We start from the raw sequence: 17,202 nt of genomic DNA on the forward strand, positions 1-17,202 counted from the left end.
AGAAAGTTACAAGAACTCTAAATATTTCACTAAGGTATGAAATCTTAGATTTTTTGTTTTAGATGTTTGATTCCTGGCCGATTAAGACTAATAACTTGTCATATATCTCCTTGTGTTGGAAGAAATGAAAAGGAGAAAACAACTCATGATCATTTCTGCAGATTTATTCAACAGAAAATCATATGTCACCTCAATTACATTGTCACACAGCAAATCCTCTAGATCTGTGGGTCAAGTTCAAATATTCCATTTTGTTACATTCACTTCATTTACACCCATATTTACACCCAAAATGTACAGCAGTCACTTTCTTTACACAGGAAACAACAGCAATAGCTCCACAAATTACACAATCGATGCTGAAATCCAAGCATCATGATATCTCAATTGTACATTAGGAGAACAATACTGGATGAAAATTAGAGCTACTTGGTGGGTATTTCATTATCGTCATATTCATGTAATCAGGTGTTGCAATAAATCGATCATACAAAACTGAAAAATAATATCTTAAACAGACTTAACAACAGTCGCCAGTAGACATTTTTTTCCATCCCCAATTTTGACTCTTAACCAGCCATATTTCCTATTCTATAACACTGATTATCGGTACGTGGCACCCAAAGTTGTGATATCAACAGCTCTGACTACAAGACTAACACACAAAAATAAATCCTGCCCTCTCAATCTGTACATTGCATGCAGTGTTTCTGCATATCAAATTGTTTTCAACAAAACATATTATATAGCAAGTGCTTCTATGTCAGTCCACAAATTGTGACATCACAATTTAACAGAAATTTAATCAATAAGAGTGTTATCTCACATCTTTCTTATTATTTTGGGCACTGTAAAATAAAAACTGGCCTATATCCACTTACGACAAATTTTACTCGTGCAAAATCAAGTTTTTCCAGGTATGACATACAGGTCCCAGAAATATTCCAGAGGTTTTCTGGAATCCTGGCTTCAAAATATCTGGTAACACTTGGAGCTTCCACTTTTTAAGTTACACCATTTTAAGAAGAAATGGACCCATTTGATCAGCTCACATCACAACAGTACAGGAATTGCAATAAAAAATATCACTTTTACAAATCTCCAGAAAACATTGCAAAATGCCATGGCATGCAGCAGTAAAAATAACAAGGATTGCAGTGGTGGGAATTTGTGCAACATCAGGGCCGGCCATGCCAAGCGAGAAGTTAAGGACAACCCATACAAGCAATAGAAAACAATACTATGTCACAACCTTTCGGAACACATGTATAAGAAAATGCAGCAAATACCTAATGGAAATGTGTCAAGTGTGGATTTAACTAACTGCTGCTGGACTGACACATGTTTCTAAGTGCTTCAAGATCCTTCAACTCTGGCCCCCTTTGCATTAACATCTCGAAAGACACAGCAGATTATCACTGACACTGGCCAGCCATAGGAGGACCTGTGGGGCCACTACATTTGCAACATTTCCTTGTTGCAAGGGCATCAGATGTCATTAGGTCAAGGTCAGTGTGGAGGGGAGGACTTAGCAACTCAGCAGTTGCTTGGTGGCTCCAGAGGTTCAAGTTCGGTGGGGGAGGGGGGGGCAGAGACATCAGCTGCCGCTAGGCGCAGGTCCAGAGGTTCAAGTTCGGTGGGGGAGGGGGGGCAGAGACATCAGCTGCCGCTAGGCGCAGGTCCAGAGGTTCAAGTTCGGTGGGGGAGGGGGGCAGAGACATCAGCTGCCGCTAGGCGCAGGTCCAGAGGTTCCAGTTTGGTGGGGGAGGGGGGCAGAGACATCAGCAGTTGCTATGGGGCTCCAGAGGTTCAAGTTTGGTGGGGGAGGGGGGGGCAGAGACATCAGCTGCCGCTAGGCGCGGGTCCAGAGGTTCCAGTTCGGTGGGGGAGGGGTCAGAGACATCAGAAGTTGCTATGGTGCTCCAGAGGATCAAGTTCGGTGGGGGAGGGGGGCAGAGACATCAGCTGTCCCTAGGCAGGTCCAGAGGTTCTAGATCAGTGTGGGGTGGTGGTAACATCAGCTGTTGCAAGGCGGCTCCAGAGGTTCCAGGTCGGTGTGATGCGAGTCGACCCTGTCTAGCAGCTGGGTGGCTACAGGACAGAAGCGGTCCTTCCACACAGACTGCATGTACTCCTTCATCTCCCTGTCCCAGTCTGATGCCTCCGGTACACTCATCACCACATCCTCGTCTGCAACATGCAAACAGGACATGTCAGAACACACTACAACTACAAAAGATAATTGACAGAAGATCTTATACTGAATATGGGAAGAGAATGATTTACAATCACAACTGACCTGAAAAATAATTTGTACTGACATTTTCATATGCACATTCCGATCCTATCCCTAATGGCTTGCTATAACTAAAATTTAAGATTTTCAACAAATTTTACTTGCACTTGTTTCATTTGACAGAGCAAGCTTCCTTGTACTTGGCTATCTTGGCTTGTGTCACAACGAATACAGATATCGATAACGGAACCAAAATCCCAGTGTCTACTCCAATCTTAAGTGGCCAAATGTTACAAGATCTTGTACAACACTTGGCCACTTTAGATTGGAATGGAAACATGAGCTGCTGCCTCACCGAGGAATTCCAGTAGAAGTTCGATCAGCTGGTTGGTCTCCTCCTCACCGAAGCAGTCGATGGAGGAAGTGATCTTCTCACTGTAGTTCCACAACGTCTGGCAAACCATGGAGGCCAGTTCCCAGTCCGTACGGCCGAAATCCCGCAGAACATCAACCAGCCTAAAAATAATAAAAAAGTTGTGAACTTCTATGTTTGTTTATCATAATAAGCATATCTTCAGGTGTCAGCACTTGATGTCTTTATTTGCATCGATCTAAACCACATTTTGTAAATCATACAGCATTTGTAAACAACATGCTTGCAGGATGGCATTATGAGCTTTCAGACATTGTCACAATTTCTGGACATGGCACTGCAATGCCCCCTTGCAGTTGCCAGTAAGCACTGCAGTGGCAGCCACCTGTTGGAATTCTGACATGAAAAAGCAAAATAATTGTCAAGAAAGTATGCAGCTTTCTGTGGCAAGAAACTATAAGTACATCACATGAAAGCATCTTACTTCTTTACTCCGCCCTCTTCCTTAAGTGTCGGTCTCCGTTTCTCATCCACCATCAGGTTGATAAGAACTCCACAGGACGTGAAGACGACCTCCCGACTGCCTGAGTCCAGCAAGGTCACCATGATGGCGTCCACTGGACAACACAGAAATAAAATTGTGTTTGATTAAGTTCTACCTGCAGTCCTTTCTGCCTCAACACTTTAAGGTAACGTTTCAGGTAACTTTTAGGTAACATTTCAGTTTAACAAAATTCCTTATCTTCAAAGGATATTTCTTAGCATTTGATATTAGAAATTGAATGTTAAAGCACACAAGGTCTTTCCCCATTCACGACACACATAACTCCCCTCCTTAACACACAATGTCATCCTCCTCCCCTCAAGGTCACCCCCCTCCCCTTTCACTCACCTTTCTTCCTGCCTAGGTAGTCCCTGACCTCCGCTGACCTTGTGAGGTTCCCATACACACGTGATGCCTCAACGATTCCCTCCATGTTGTCTGCCATCAGCATGCTCAACATTCCTGAAGCAAGCAGAATATTCAGTGTTTTTCTTTTCCTAGGTCAAAACCTTATCACTATCACTGTAAGAACACCAGTCTGCACTTTTCCAATAGTTTTTGTACAAAAAGATTACCAAATCAAATTACAACATACGTAGCTGTCCTTCAAAAAATAGTCCTTCATGAGCAATATTGTCTTTATTCTGTAGTCAAAGGTCAACTAATATCAGACAATAGAGGAACACAGGAATTATGACACAAATTGCTTCCTTACTCTCAGCAATCTGTACTTGTTTCTGCTCGATGGCGCTGTTCTTGGACGGGTAGTACGACAGGTTGTTGATGGTGGCAACGATATTCAACACCAGCTCCTCACATCTGGCAATGCTTTTATTTCCTGTTAAACAAGGGAAAATATGATTACTGTACTCTTCCTTCATTCAATACAAGAAGAAAATAGCTCATCATTATCATATCATAAAGTTTATTACATTGATAATTGATATTGTGCACCTGCTTGACTGCTTGTCTATTGATCTTGTGATCTTCAAATCCCCCATTTCTATTTCAACTCTGTAGGGCATGAATATACTTTCAATCAACAATACCAAAATCATACATATTGTATCTCCCTAGAGACAGATCAATCTTGGACCCCCCCATAAGCATGACCTTCAGACAGTAAATAGCTCAAGGTCACGTACCTAATATCTGCAGCAGAAGGTCAACAAGTTTGTTGTTCTCAGCGATGGCGGCGCCCACGTCAGGATGGATGGACATGTTAGCGATCACTCTGATCAACTGAGGATGGGCGAAAAGAGTCAGGTTATTTTTGGATATAGTTGGATGGACAAAACAAATATCAACAAGGCTGTTGAATATCCAAACAAATGAATCAGTTACATCATTGAAGGCTAGACATCCACATCCAGGTAATAAGATATGCAAGATATCTTGATACACTTTTGATTAGTGACTGTTATCTTACATACTGAATCAGCTGTAAAATTCCCAACAAATCCACAGCAATTTGAATCCTTGGTTGTCAGAGCTTTTCAGAAAAAAATGAAAGAGCATAAGATTATAAAACAAAATTTTGATATTACCAGAACCATTGAAATTTCAAACAAGAAATTGAAATAAATTTATCAATATGAAAAGAGAAACCTCAGTCATTAAGACAGTGTTGGTGTGAATCCCTGCAATGTACATGACCTATACACTATTTTAAAAGAAATCCAGACCTCACCTTGATCATGACATCTTCAGTTTTACTTGGTCCAGTTTTACCCTCTCCATCCACAACCTTACCATCTTCACTTGTAGCCTGGGAGGGAAAAAATGTCTTCAGATTACTTCTAAGTCTTCGCTAATATGATTAGAAAATATGTCAGAATACCCAATCTAAGGATGATCTTTTTTTGTTAGACAGCACTTTCCACAAATTTTCCAGTATTGTGCTAAACTGATAAGATAGATATAAAGATTTACTAGTTTATCAGCAAGTCTGAGAACATTCTGCTATATATTTTTCTGCCACCCAAAATCACTTTTATTCTAACTTTGTCCCACCAAATCAAAGCATTTTGACGTATCCACGAACAGATCTGATGTAAAATTCTTGATCTTTTTATCCCCAGAACTTACCTCCCTCAGCCTGACTCACCTTTATGTCCATGTCCAGGAAGGTACTGAGCACGCCCAGTAGTGTCTCCATGCAGCCATGTTGGTGGAACAGCGCCAGCCGCGCATCCTCCGACTTCGCCGACAGGTTCCCCAGGATGAACAACACTCGCACTACAAGGTCCTGTTGGCATGGCAACAAACACAAACAATAAACACAACAATCTAGAAATAAACATGTATGATGCTAACCCAGTGAAGGACAGGAAAAAAACATGACTACGCATGTTTCAGTCATATCAACACAGAATCGAGGAGACTTTTCTTTCCCTTGAAATATTGCAAAACCCAAACTGAACCCAAATCATCATTTATAAGTTATTATCATAAGTCTACATAGTAAAACCTGAGCATCAACTTAGGTTTTTAAAGTCAGGTGTTTAATATGCAAGACCATACGTTGAAAAGAAACCAGCTACCTTAAGTAGATAGTTTCTGGTAGTTAAAACAGCCAGTTATACAGACAACTGCTTATACCTGACAGTGTCAGCTTAATATCTACAGATGCCTACAATTGACATACTAAAGCTAGAAAACAGAGAGTTAAAGAGACAAGTATGCAGGAAAGATTTGAAATACCTTTGCTCTCTATTGTCCAGTAAGCATGAATAGAAATAGTGTTAAATCATTTGTTGGCATTGTCATGTCTTTAGGTAGCACAACAATACCGCACAAAAAATGAAATTATTTTCGGAATACCGAACAACAAACTAAGAGGGCATAGTGATAAATTATGTAACAAAAAGTTCATATTGATACAGTATAATATGAATGGGTGGACACAAAATTGCATTGTTCAACTTGACAGTTATGGTTAATGTAGCCATTAATTTTCTTCCTGGTGCAACATATATTCAAAGAGCCTGGAAATATTGTCGGGGAAAAAAGAAAGAAACTAGTTCTTAAGAAGTTCTGTCCCTTACCTCCTTCTTCTGGTACTTCTGAAGCAGTCTGAGGTAGTTCTTGAAGCAGGCCTTGTCTTGTGACATCACCACACAGCAGTCTGAACTCAAGGTCAGTTTACTGTGGAGGGCAAGCAAATAAACAACCTTCAACCTGAGGTTTCATTTCTTTAAAAATAACACACAAAACTCCAAAAAAGCACCCAGAGAGAGAAGAAAACCTCTATCAGATGCTGCACCCTCTGCTGTTGGGTTTACAACTTTGTAATTTACAACCTGAAGGAAGTTGCAATTTAAATTAAGCTGCTAGAGGGCTTAAACTTGATCAATTATCACTCAATGGTCAAGGTTACAAATCATCATGGTCTACGTACATTTACCTATCTTGTTTACAAACCAACCGGTCAACTCACAAATGCCTGTAAAAACAGCTCCCTTTCAAGTCACCTCACTGAAGGCAAGGATTGATAAAACAGAATGGTATATTGACCATCCTGTGTGTATGTTTATTCCTCACTATTAACCACCTAAATACACACCTGTCCTGACCCTACCTGTGTATTCTGGAGCAGTTGAGCATGAGGTCGCTGTCTCCATAGTACGAGCCAATCACAGAGATGAGCTCCCTGACCACGCCCTGAGTCAGGAACTTGTCGCGGTTTCCGGAACTGTCCGCCATGTTCCGCAGCACCGCTGTGACCTGGGGGTATAATGGAGGGTCGGTGTAGAATTCTTTTTTTTTTTCTTACATCTTCCTCAGGTACATATGTCTACTAGGTCTTAGGGCCTACCGTCAGTCGAGAACATCATTTCTTCCATTTCTCCCTGTCTTGGTAGTCTCCCTCCTCTTGAACTCCTATCTAGTCTGTCCAATCTATACTTCGTTGGTGTGTCTTATATACTGTTTTTTCATCTTTGGCCTTCCGACTGTGCATTTACCCTTTGGTTTGTATGTATGTAAGTACCATCATAGCATCCTAAATAATGATGCTATGATTCTAAATTCTAAAATCTGGTACAGAATTTACAAGGTCATGATGTTTCATTAAAAACTACAGAATGAAAAAGGTCATCAAAGACTACAAATGGAAGGCAACATTCACTCATAAGACGGGTGCAAAACAGGTACTTGCAAGCTAACAGAACATCTCACTTGACACTACTACTGGTATAAACCAGAAGAAATGGGCCTTAAGAGTATTGAGTGAGGGGAATGACTTACCTGTACTAACAAGTGTCCTGCCTGGTCATTTGGTCGGGAGGAATCTGCATTCTGAGGGGTAAAATAAGGTAATCAGATTTCCTTGCAATCCAATGACTTCATGTAATGCAAACAGCATCCATGCAAGTGTAAGGCAAATAAATTAACACCATTTTTTTAAATATGGCCATGTTAATTTATATTGATGACATCTGCAAGCACATCGAGTTTCGTCCGTTTACAAACAAACAAAGTTTGTGACCATATCAAATTATCGGAAAACAGATACTTATGCCTTAGAATAGCAAAATCAATTCAAAAGTCAAAGAAGAACAAAAATGAAGAATCTATACCATACTCTGTGTGTTTAGTCATTTGTTCAACTTTCCTGATCACTTAGATTTCATAATGGCGGCATCTTTTTTTCCCAAACTTTTATTTTTTTCACACAATCGCATCAGTTTTGGGCTTCCGAGAGGATGTCACCCATACAGTGTTTCCGCCAGACCGCGAGTGAGAGGCCGTCCACTTGGGGAGGGCCGTACCGCGAAAATTAATTGACCGTACCGCGAAAATAAATTGACCAGGAAAAGCAACTGAATGTTGTGATCAGAAAAGACTTTGTTAATTTTTCAAAATCAATTTATTACGAAGGTCGCTATAATACTGCTTCAATCGTCACAAAATGCGATCTATATTGACCAGAAAGCCCGGAAGTGTAAAGGGGTTTTCCCGCCCTGTGGTCACGTGACATCTTGCCGTCAACCAATCAGAGCACAGGTTTTATGACGCAGACCAATCAGCGCTTAGAACCTTGCATATCAATGAGCTTAAAAACATGGCGGACGGCCCGGGACTCGAGCGAGCGTCATGACTTATGTGAATTCATAGCGAAAATACGGCCGTTTATCTACGGTACATATGGAGAATTTTCACGGAAAAACATTCAAAGGAATATATATTGTGTCGAATACGGTCAGAAATGATGGCGAATCGCGGCAAATCACGACGTAGAGGCTGAAATGCACGGGCGAAATTCTTGTTTTGTTTACGTTTTTCCTTGTTTTCTTCGATGACTTTCTTCGATTGAATCTTGAAAAACGGGTTTTTAATGAGATCACCGTATGCCAAAGGCACCGACATCGATTCTTCGCAAGCTTAACAATAGCAACAAACAAAAGAGTGTGAATGTCCAACGATATAGAACGTCCCCACGCCCGCAGTAACAAAGAAAAACAAAGAAATTATGCCGACCTCTCGTATTTCTTTCCCGATTTCTCGGCATTTAGTTTGTCTTTTTTTAAAGAGGACGGCCTATGTCTGAGTTCAGGCCGTCCAAAGCGACATAAGGCCGTCATTTGACGGGAAGACGCCCCTCTGGCGGAAACACTGCACCCATATAATCAAATCAACATAGTAGTAGTTATTCACAAATGTACATATAAAGGCCTTACTGTAGAGTTAATGCTGGACAGCAGTTTGGCGAGGGCCTCGGTACAGTTCATCGCGCTCAGCTCCTTCATCATCGCCGAGTTCCCCGACAGGAACTTCAGCGCCCCGCAGCAGTACACCAGCGCCTCGCACGATTGGTTAGGGTCGGCCGTCTGCACAACACTCACCAGTAAACCTAGAGTGTTGTTCCATAGAAAAGGAAGTTAGAACTTATTACAGCAGCTAATCATTTTGTATAATAATTATTCATCAGAGGTGCCTTAAATATAAGAAACTTTTATTGCAGCACCAATACATTTTGTATGGTTGGAATATTGTAATAGAAATACAGTCACCTAAGATTTGGTAAAAAAATGGTACATACTGTTTTTTTTTTGCTTAGCACTCAGCACTCACAGGAGAAAGAGTATGGGCTTTAACACACCATACTACCAGTGGCAAATAGCCCCCTACTGTAGTGCCCATGTGTGGCCCAAGGGCTACATGTGGAGCAACGGAAACGAGTACCACTCTATATTACCAACAGGTGAGGGAAGGATTTTTAACTTTAACTCAACTTCAACAACGGTCATCTGTAAACGTTGCTTCTCACTTTAAAAGCAGGCACTTCATACTTGAAAAATCATGTGATCTTTGGAATACCTGACAAATGTTGTCTTTGCCAGGATGTTCAGAAAGAGGGCCTTAGTCTACACCACTGCATTCAAGTTTGCAAACCATCTCTTTAAAAGAAGTCTGGAAAAAAAATATGACACTTACCTAGGATGTTGGCCTCTAAGAACAGGTTGTCATTCTTTTCTTCTTTGCTAATCTTGAAGACCAGCTTGCAGACATTGGTAAGATTCTTACCAGACACCTTCAGCTGGAGGGGATACAGAAAATGTTAACCCTTTATGTGCAAAAAGTGACTCAATATCTGACACTGGCAGTAGCTAGTCTGCTAATGGTTAAAAATGGCATATTATTAATAACTTCTTTTGGAACAGCAAAGCCCAATAAAGGTAGTAGATGCCATCTGATGCCATCTAAAACGTCTCTCCACTTACTTGAGTAACTGTTACCTTGCATATCTTATTACCTGGATGTCTAACCTTCATCAATGTATCAAGAGTACCCAACATCTGCTTGGGTTGATAACTTTAAGGACAGTATACATTTAAGTTTGCTGTGGTTTCATGTTTGCAGTTTTAGCAGTAACCTCTTCACCATTAACTTAAAACCACCACAAAAATGCTCATTCTGTCTTCTGCCCGCCTACCATCTTGTTTTAACCACAAACTGAAAACCATTGCGAACAATTCATTTTCTCCCTAGATAGCAAAATTACATCACTGCAAATCTAAGTGCATTTTACAGTCTGTAATGGTTGGAATAAACTCACCACTAAGATGAGTCTGGCCAGCTTCAGCATGACCCTGGGGTCGTCGATGTCGATGAGTTTGTAGAGAGTCTTGAGAAGTGCAGAGCGCCGCTTGGCTGCTCGACCTAGCAGGCTGGCCGTGTCTAACGTTGTGTACAGGCGGTCACACAGGTCGCACAGCGTACGGTGCTTCTTGTCTGTAGAGGAGCAGGAAAATGTCAGTGGTGTTCAATCAGCATTATGCTCGTCACACATGCACACTGCACAGTCAAAGAGCTTTAGTCATATTTGTGGATCACCAGGAGGTCGCCAATTTTAAAAATCGCCAGAGAAACAAGCTTATTCTTCACCTGAAAATCTGTCCTATCACATTGGATGGAGCTCAGGGACCCACCAACACCGGACAATCTCTCGTGCTATTCAGAGAATACTGGGTGTGTTACTGTCAAAAATGTTATTTAGAGCTGGTAGACAATTGATTGTCCTGCTGTGTGACGGGCATTATCACTTTATCACATAGTTTGGTCTACAGGACGACATGGCAGCTAAAGGTTACTACTAAGCTGGGTTTAGCCTTTAAGCTGGGGACTAACAAGTTTTGATCTTTACATAGCACTGGGCTTACCCCTGTGCCTATCAATACAAGTATTGAGCTCTTTAATGTGATCATGATGTAGCTCTCCTCACATATGAGAGTGATGATGGCTTACACATGTTTTTGAGAGGGAGTGCATCCCCAACCAGTAGGTACATACTGTATCAGGCTTCCCTGTAATACTGTTTCATCAGTATGGTTGTGGAAGCCCAGAGGCCAAGTTAGCTGTAAGGAACTGACTTTTACCGATACTTTAACTTAAGAGACACTGCATCTAAGACATGGATGGCTCAAAGGACCACAGATCATTAAAGTGGCACAAAATCTGTACTAATCTGTATCAAATCTGATGATGTATCAGGCTTTCAAGGGCTAAGCCTGGTCTCTACTCCCTACCTCGTGATCCAAAAGGAGAGTTACTACATATGATAATCCACAAGACCCTAACCTCCATTAACATCAATCTGCTGGGTTACATATTTCTGCCACCTTCAAAAACAGCATGTTTAAAAGATCTCTACTACAGTGCCCTTTGGTATGCACAGTTTAGATATATAGGAGTAAATTATACTGCAGAATATTGAATTGGAGATCTCTTTGGACAAATGTTTTCAGGATGGCGGATATATGTGACCTGACAGATAAATGTCAGCAGACATTACCTTTTGAGTGGTTCTCCATGTCTGTAAGAATCGGCAAGACACTCGTGTTCCAGAACAGGGCTTCCTCCGGCGTCTCATCGTCACGACGACCACCGCTGCCTGACCTTGTCTCCTTCCTCTCCGCGGAGGACGGTTGTGAGTGGTACCCGCTCTCCCTGCCTGTCCTCCCGTCTCCTCCTGCCTCCTCATCTCCTGTCCTCCTGCTGGGGAACAGAGGGGAGATCAAACTGAGTTTTATCACCTAAGCCACCACAACACAATAATCCTTGTTTGTTTCTCTGACAAACTAAAAATCTAAGCCACTTCAGCACCATTACTCATTTCTCCTACATTGTCAACTTTTAATCAAATCAAAGCTAGTACAGGCAAATCTGAGACCATCTGGCCATCGTGACCACTTTTTGGTGGTTCCTTAGAATCTATTTAATTTAAACAGTTTTTCCAAATGACACAACTTACATTGGACAATCCTGTCTATAGTGACCACCTGTCTACATAGACCAGATTTTATTGGTCCCTTGAATGGTTCTCTTGTGCAGTTTTGACAGTATTCAATTTTGTGAAAGTTATCTGCCATTTGCCTCCCAACTGAAGTCAGGTGCCCATTTTACACCCGGATGGAATGTGAAAAGTCGTTTAACGTGCCTTTCCCAAGGACCCAGCATCAAGCCAGGAATGCCAGGAATGGAACCTAGCCTTATATAAGGCTAGGTTCCATTAGGTAGCATTGAGTGTCTTATATAAGACACTCAATGCCACCTAAAACTTTTTCCACTGACCTCCTGCTTCTGGCGCTCCCGGCACTGCGAACCCGCGGTGGAGCTTCAGCTCCTTCTGCCTCCGTCCGCTCGATGTAGAACGAGGAGGGGGTTCGCTCCTTGGGTCCGCTGTGTACACGTCTCCCTGGGACATCCCCCTCAACAGGAGAGGGGGCGGGGGGGCAGCGAGCCTCTTCTCTCCCCAGGGGGTTGGGGAATTTTACCTGGACAGGCACAGAGTTATGTGTTCAATGCTTCAATGAATTAAACATTACCCAGTGTCCAAATACATGTACATCTGCCTGGGACACGAGGGGGTTTGAAAATGAAAGTATGGTTATGATGACTGAAGTATGTCAAAATCATCATCATTAAACAGGTGGGTGGTTTTGCACATGTGTGTGGGTTCATATGTGTATGTACAGGGTTAAACCTTGAATCTATCATCTGACAATGCAGCCTGTCTCAAGTGCCTGTCAGCCCTGTTATCCTGACTCCCAGGTGTTGCACTCCTGCCCGTGTGTGTGTGTGTGTGTGTGTGTGTGTGTGTGTGTGTATGTGTGTGTGCTTCCATGTGTGTGTTGTGTGTGTGTATGCTTCCATGTGTGTGTTATGTGCGTGTATGGCTTCCATGTGTGTGTATGCGAACAGAACTCACCATCTGATAATACGGCCTGTCTCAGGTCCCTGTCAGCCAGGTTATCCTGACTCCCAACCTTGACCATGCGCCTAGCCACAGAGCGGCCTGCCAGAGGCCTGGCCAAGTCTATGGCTGGGGGCTTGGGGACCAACGGGAGGGCATCGTCAGGAACTGGCTTCGGTTTCTGGAAAAGTAACAACAGATGTGAGTATTCAAAATCTGAAAAATCAATTTAAACAATGCACGCAACATGCGACTGACTACATCGATCTGTCAAACTGATGGATTGAATGTGACAAGAAGAGGTCAATTGGTTCCCTTGTACTGGTAGCTTTTGAAACACTTGAATGATAAATCTTATGACACTTTCCAGCATAAATTATCACCTAACATTTATCAACACTGACACATTCAGGACACTGCAAAATGCAGGGACGATATATCAATTGTATCAGATTTACCTCCCTATGTCTTTTGTTCAGTTTGTTTGGACCATTGTTGTGCCTAGTGGCACATAGGGCAACAAATTTCTGTTTCAGTAACAGGGTTTATTTCTACAGGGAGCCCTTCTCAAGGCACCTCCTCGAACACTGGACCCCCATTTTATGTCCCTTCCGAAAGACAGGTGCTGCCCCAACTGAGATGTCCCCAACCCAAGATTGAACCAGGGTCTCCCAGTTACCAACTAATTGGAACCAGGTGTCCATCTGTAAGGCTGCTACAAGTTGAGCTACAGGAACTTCCCTGATCTATCTTCCTATGTCTTTACTGCACACTACCTGTACCCATCAGAATCATATCCATTCTAACATAGCAATCAGAATATAAGGTAGTACATCTGTCTGCTTTCTTGCTCATTTACATGTCATACTTACGTGGTCTAAAGGTGAGAGTTTAGTTGAAGATGTTGGTCTGGAATCACTTCCATCAAAGTGTCGAGAACCAAGGCTGGAAATAAACAGGCAAGAAAGATCATCAACTTGATACCTAATACATAGTAACCTTCAGCCTACTAAGGTAGCCGTTTGGCACACCCCAACTTGTATTGGTTATGGGTAAAGCAGCAGGTAGAAGGTTGACATTGAACATCCTAAACTTTAAGCATTGAAAGCGTTTTTTCACTCTTGCTTAGACATGGATCTCTATAGGATGTCACCCATATTAATGAACTTTGAAAATCTAAGAGTTTATCCTAAAGCCAAAAGCTTATCTTTTTAACTGCTTTATTTTGAAAGTATCTAAGAACCCAAGAATCCAGCTCATAAACTCCAGCAGGTGACACCTGTTAGTAAGACCATACTTGTTTGTTTGTTTATTTTTGTTTGTTTGCTTGTTGTTTATTTACCTGAAGGCAGAGGGTGGTCGTGCCTCCTTGGGTCGACCGCTGTCAGTGCCAAACAATCTTCTCTCTCCTTCCCGCGGTGTGAACGGACGGTTGGTACGGATTGTACGGACGGACTGTCGGGCTTCGTTGATGATCTGTGACGGCGTGGGTTTGTCGGTGAGCGGAACCGCGTAGAACGGTTTGTCCTCCTCTTTCCTGCGTCGTCGGCCGCTCATCATGACTGGAGGGGGGTGCTGAGATGAGTTTGTCTTTTATTTCCTTCCACAAGTTTTCTTCTCATCGCCTGTTATGGAAGAAACAAACATAAAAAGACGAGAGAATGTTTCTGTCCAAGCTTGAAGTTAAACATATTTTGCACTATAGACTATAGTATGATAACTTCTTGATGAGGTCTTCATTTAACTTTTAGTTTCAACTTTTATTGTTGACAGGGACACAAAATATGTGTTACGAAAGCTGTCACAGTGAGGAAAAAAAACTTAGTTACGAGGAAAGAAGGACAAATGCTACAGGCCCCCAAAAAAGTTTTATAGACAATGTTCTTCTTTGACTACAGGATAAAACCAATCACAATGGATGTCTGGATAGTTGGTAACTTTAGATACATCACACAGTACATACACTGAGTACATTGCATTATGATATACACGCTAGCTTTAAATCAGGCTCCATAAGGAGGACTGGTGACTGGTTTTATTGTGCCGCTGCTTAACAAGGCATACAAAAGATTTTGTCACAAGAGAAAAAAATCAATTAACAAGTATCAAAAGTACAAAACATCAAGGGAAGTGTCTTCTTCTCAGACAAAAAAATGTCTGCGCTCAAAAGCCAGGCCTGGACTACACAATGACCTGACCTACTGCCATGAATAGTGTGTGACATAACTATGGCACTTCACAAGTAGCTTTGCAAAGAGTTTAGCAACCAGCGACTTTTCAAAGGAAACCGGATACACAGTTGATGTGACGAGTGCCGGTTGCTAAGATGGAAAAAAGGAGGTTAATTTTCCACCTCTGTAGTTAAACACAACAACCTGTTACACCAGTGGATCTTAAGAATACTCTGAGAACAACTGACAAAGGTCAATTATACTTAGCCTCAGGTATCCAAACCTATTACAGCTGCTGAGTCTCTTCAGTCTCTTCTGTCCTCTCCGCAAATACGACAGAAGAGACTTGGAAGCTATAATAGGTTTGAATACCAGGCTGAATTCTACTATGGCTCAGGCAACACCATTATGATTTTAGACTTTAGAGTCATGCCTGGTATAAAATCATACTTTTGGTAATCTATCCGGAAAGGACAGAAGCGATGTAGCACTTTTTTGGATATCTTTCACTAGAAGTCACTGAAGAACGCAGGTCAAAGAACGTCATTGTACGGTCTGGTACACATACATTGTACACGTAAAAACTATGTGTCTACAAAAATGTATTTCCCAGTCTGTATTGTTGGTAGGTGTAACTGCTCTGTTTAGCGATCTTGACAGACAGTGGCTGCTAAATACTTACCGGTACTATAGACTTTATCACACAAAACAACTAAGCCAGTAATCACTGTGAATCATGAAATGTTCGCTTTTTTTTTTCAGTTTACTAAGTGACTTCCCCACTGCCCTTTCCAATGTATTTATTTACTACTGACTGTACTACCGCAAACATAAAACACCACAAAAAAAATCTTCTTTCCCCTTGTACTGCGTAATTAAGTCTCCGCAAAAACGAATGAATCTACAGTATTTCATATCACCAGCTGTTGGTTACAACTTTCTAATGAGGTTCTTACTGCATTTGATGATAACTTGATTAACAAGTTCCACTTCACAACATAAATACATCTTCTCTGCAAGAACAGATTTTCAAACAATTGTATGTGTTGCCAAAACTGAAACTGTCTTATTTCCTGGGAATTTTGTTGTGGAATCTAGCAGAGGTAAACACCAGTACTGAATGCAGGTCAATTGGTCAATTTAAGGATAAGCAAACATTGACCTGTTGCCAAAATAGCATATTTACTCGTCTTAGTTATAAGATCCATGTTAAACATGTGTATTTGAGAAACGTTTTTGCTATAATCAGAGATGCAATGTCAACATAAATCCCAAGTTGAAGTTTGAATGTGGTACACAAATTGTTTTCATGTACATGTAAATTACAACCTGTGTTGTTTACTCAGCTGTTTTTAAGTACCCTATGGCTTCCCCTGACATTTGTTTCCATCGTTTTCTAGATGTCCTGGTAAAGAAACCTTTCCTTTTTCGAACACTCTGAATTTGTCAATATCACCTTTAAAATCAAAATGATAAATTTCCAATGCATTCATAACGTTATGATAATGCCTGAGCAGGTTTATTTTTCAACCTTCAAGGACATTATGGTTTAACACCAAAGTAATAAAACTTAATTGTTATAAGAGAGCCACACAGGAAGCACAAATCAAGAGAGCACGACCCAGTATGTCACCCGGCGTGATTTCGGGCTGGAAAAGGCAGAGGCCGGACCGTTTCCATGGCAACAGTTTGCCATTTTGGAAGCCTCCGGTTCCAAATCAACACAACAGACGACGGAAACATCAAAATTCCTGTCCGCAACGTCAACAAATCAATTAGGCAATGATTCAGCTAACCTTACAGTCCACTTTTACCTCGAGATATCAGGGTTAAGAGGATTTTTAGTAGAACAAACGACGTGACATTAAAATTTCATGACTTCATCGATATGTCAAAATCTTATTCAAGTTTTTTGGGGGTGACCACCCTGTTATGTTGGCGACCAAAGATGCAACGCTGTTTGCACAAGTTCTAGGCACAAACTTGAGCTCTTACCTGCTTCTACGAGTTGGTGGGTTCCATGGCTTGCTCTCTGGCTGGAAATCGGCGGAATCAGCCCCAGGAATGGGGAGAAAACATGCCCAAACGTGAGTTCACTACAAAAATGTCAAACAAGTGGTTGCGGCCATTACAGAGAACCTCCTTCTGGATGGCAGGTATTACGCACGCGCACTGGCCACT

The 17,202-nt window shown here is 41.7% G+C and overlaps 1 protein-coding gene across 1 annotated transcript; it reads right to left on the minus strand.

Annotated features, from left to right (window-relative positions):
* Window positions 1-148: 148 nt before the first annotated feature.
* LOC136429789 (armadillo repeat-containing protein 2-like) lies at window positions 149-17,166 on the minus strand. The gene is made up of 21 exons (XM_066419798.1): window positions 17,017-17,166; window positions 14,193-14,475; window positions 13,723-13,795; window positions 12,866-13,031; window positions 12,483-12,505; window positions 12,229-12,431; window positions 11,450-11,652; window positions 10,214-10,389; window positions 9,592-9,694; window positions 8,835-9,007; window positions 7,402-7,452; window positions 6,734-6,879; window positions 6,201-6,300; window positions 5,261-5,401; window positions 4,844-4,921; window positions 4,299-4,395; window positions 3,869-3,991; window positions 3,502-3,615; window positions 3,094-3,226; window positions 2,592-2,752; window positions 149-2,190 (listed from the first exon to the last, which is right to left on the minus strand). The coding sequence occupies exons 2-21, from the start codon at window positions 14,408-14,410 to the stop codon at window positions 2,018-2,020; spliced, it is 2,655 nt and encodes an 884-aa protein (XP_066275895.1). The 5' UTR covers window positions 14,411-14,475; window positions 17,017-17,166; the 3' UTR covers window positions 149-2,017.
* Between the last annotated feature and the right edge of the window lie 36 nt (window positions 17,167-17,202).

Source organism: Branchiostoma lanceolatum, chromosome 1 (genome assembly GCF_035083965.1).
Source record: "Branchiostoma lanceolatum isolate klBraLanc5 chromosome 1, klBraLanc5.hap2, whole genome shotgun sequence".
Classification (NCBI taxonomy): Eukaryota; Metazoa; Chordata; class Leptocardii; order Amphioxiformes; family Branchiostomatidae; genus Branchiostoma; species Branchiostoma lanceolatum.

What these genes read in the sequence shown, in the direction of transcription:
- LOC136429789 (XM_066419798.1), bottom strand. Translation starts at nt 14,410, where the DNA reads ATGATGAGCGGCCGACGACGCAGGAAAGAGGAGGACAAACCGTTCTAC. An exon ending in TCCTGGACATGGACATAAAG is followed by an intron (nt 4,922 to 5,260) that starts GTGAGTCAGGCT and finishes TTTCCCTCCCAG; the next exon opens with GCTACAAGTGAAGATGGTAA. An exon ending in CCTTCTGCTGCAGATATTAG is followed by an intron (nt 3,992 to 4,298) that starts GTACGTGACCTT and finishes CTTGTTTAACAG; the next exon opens with GAAATAAAAGCATTGCCAGA.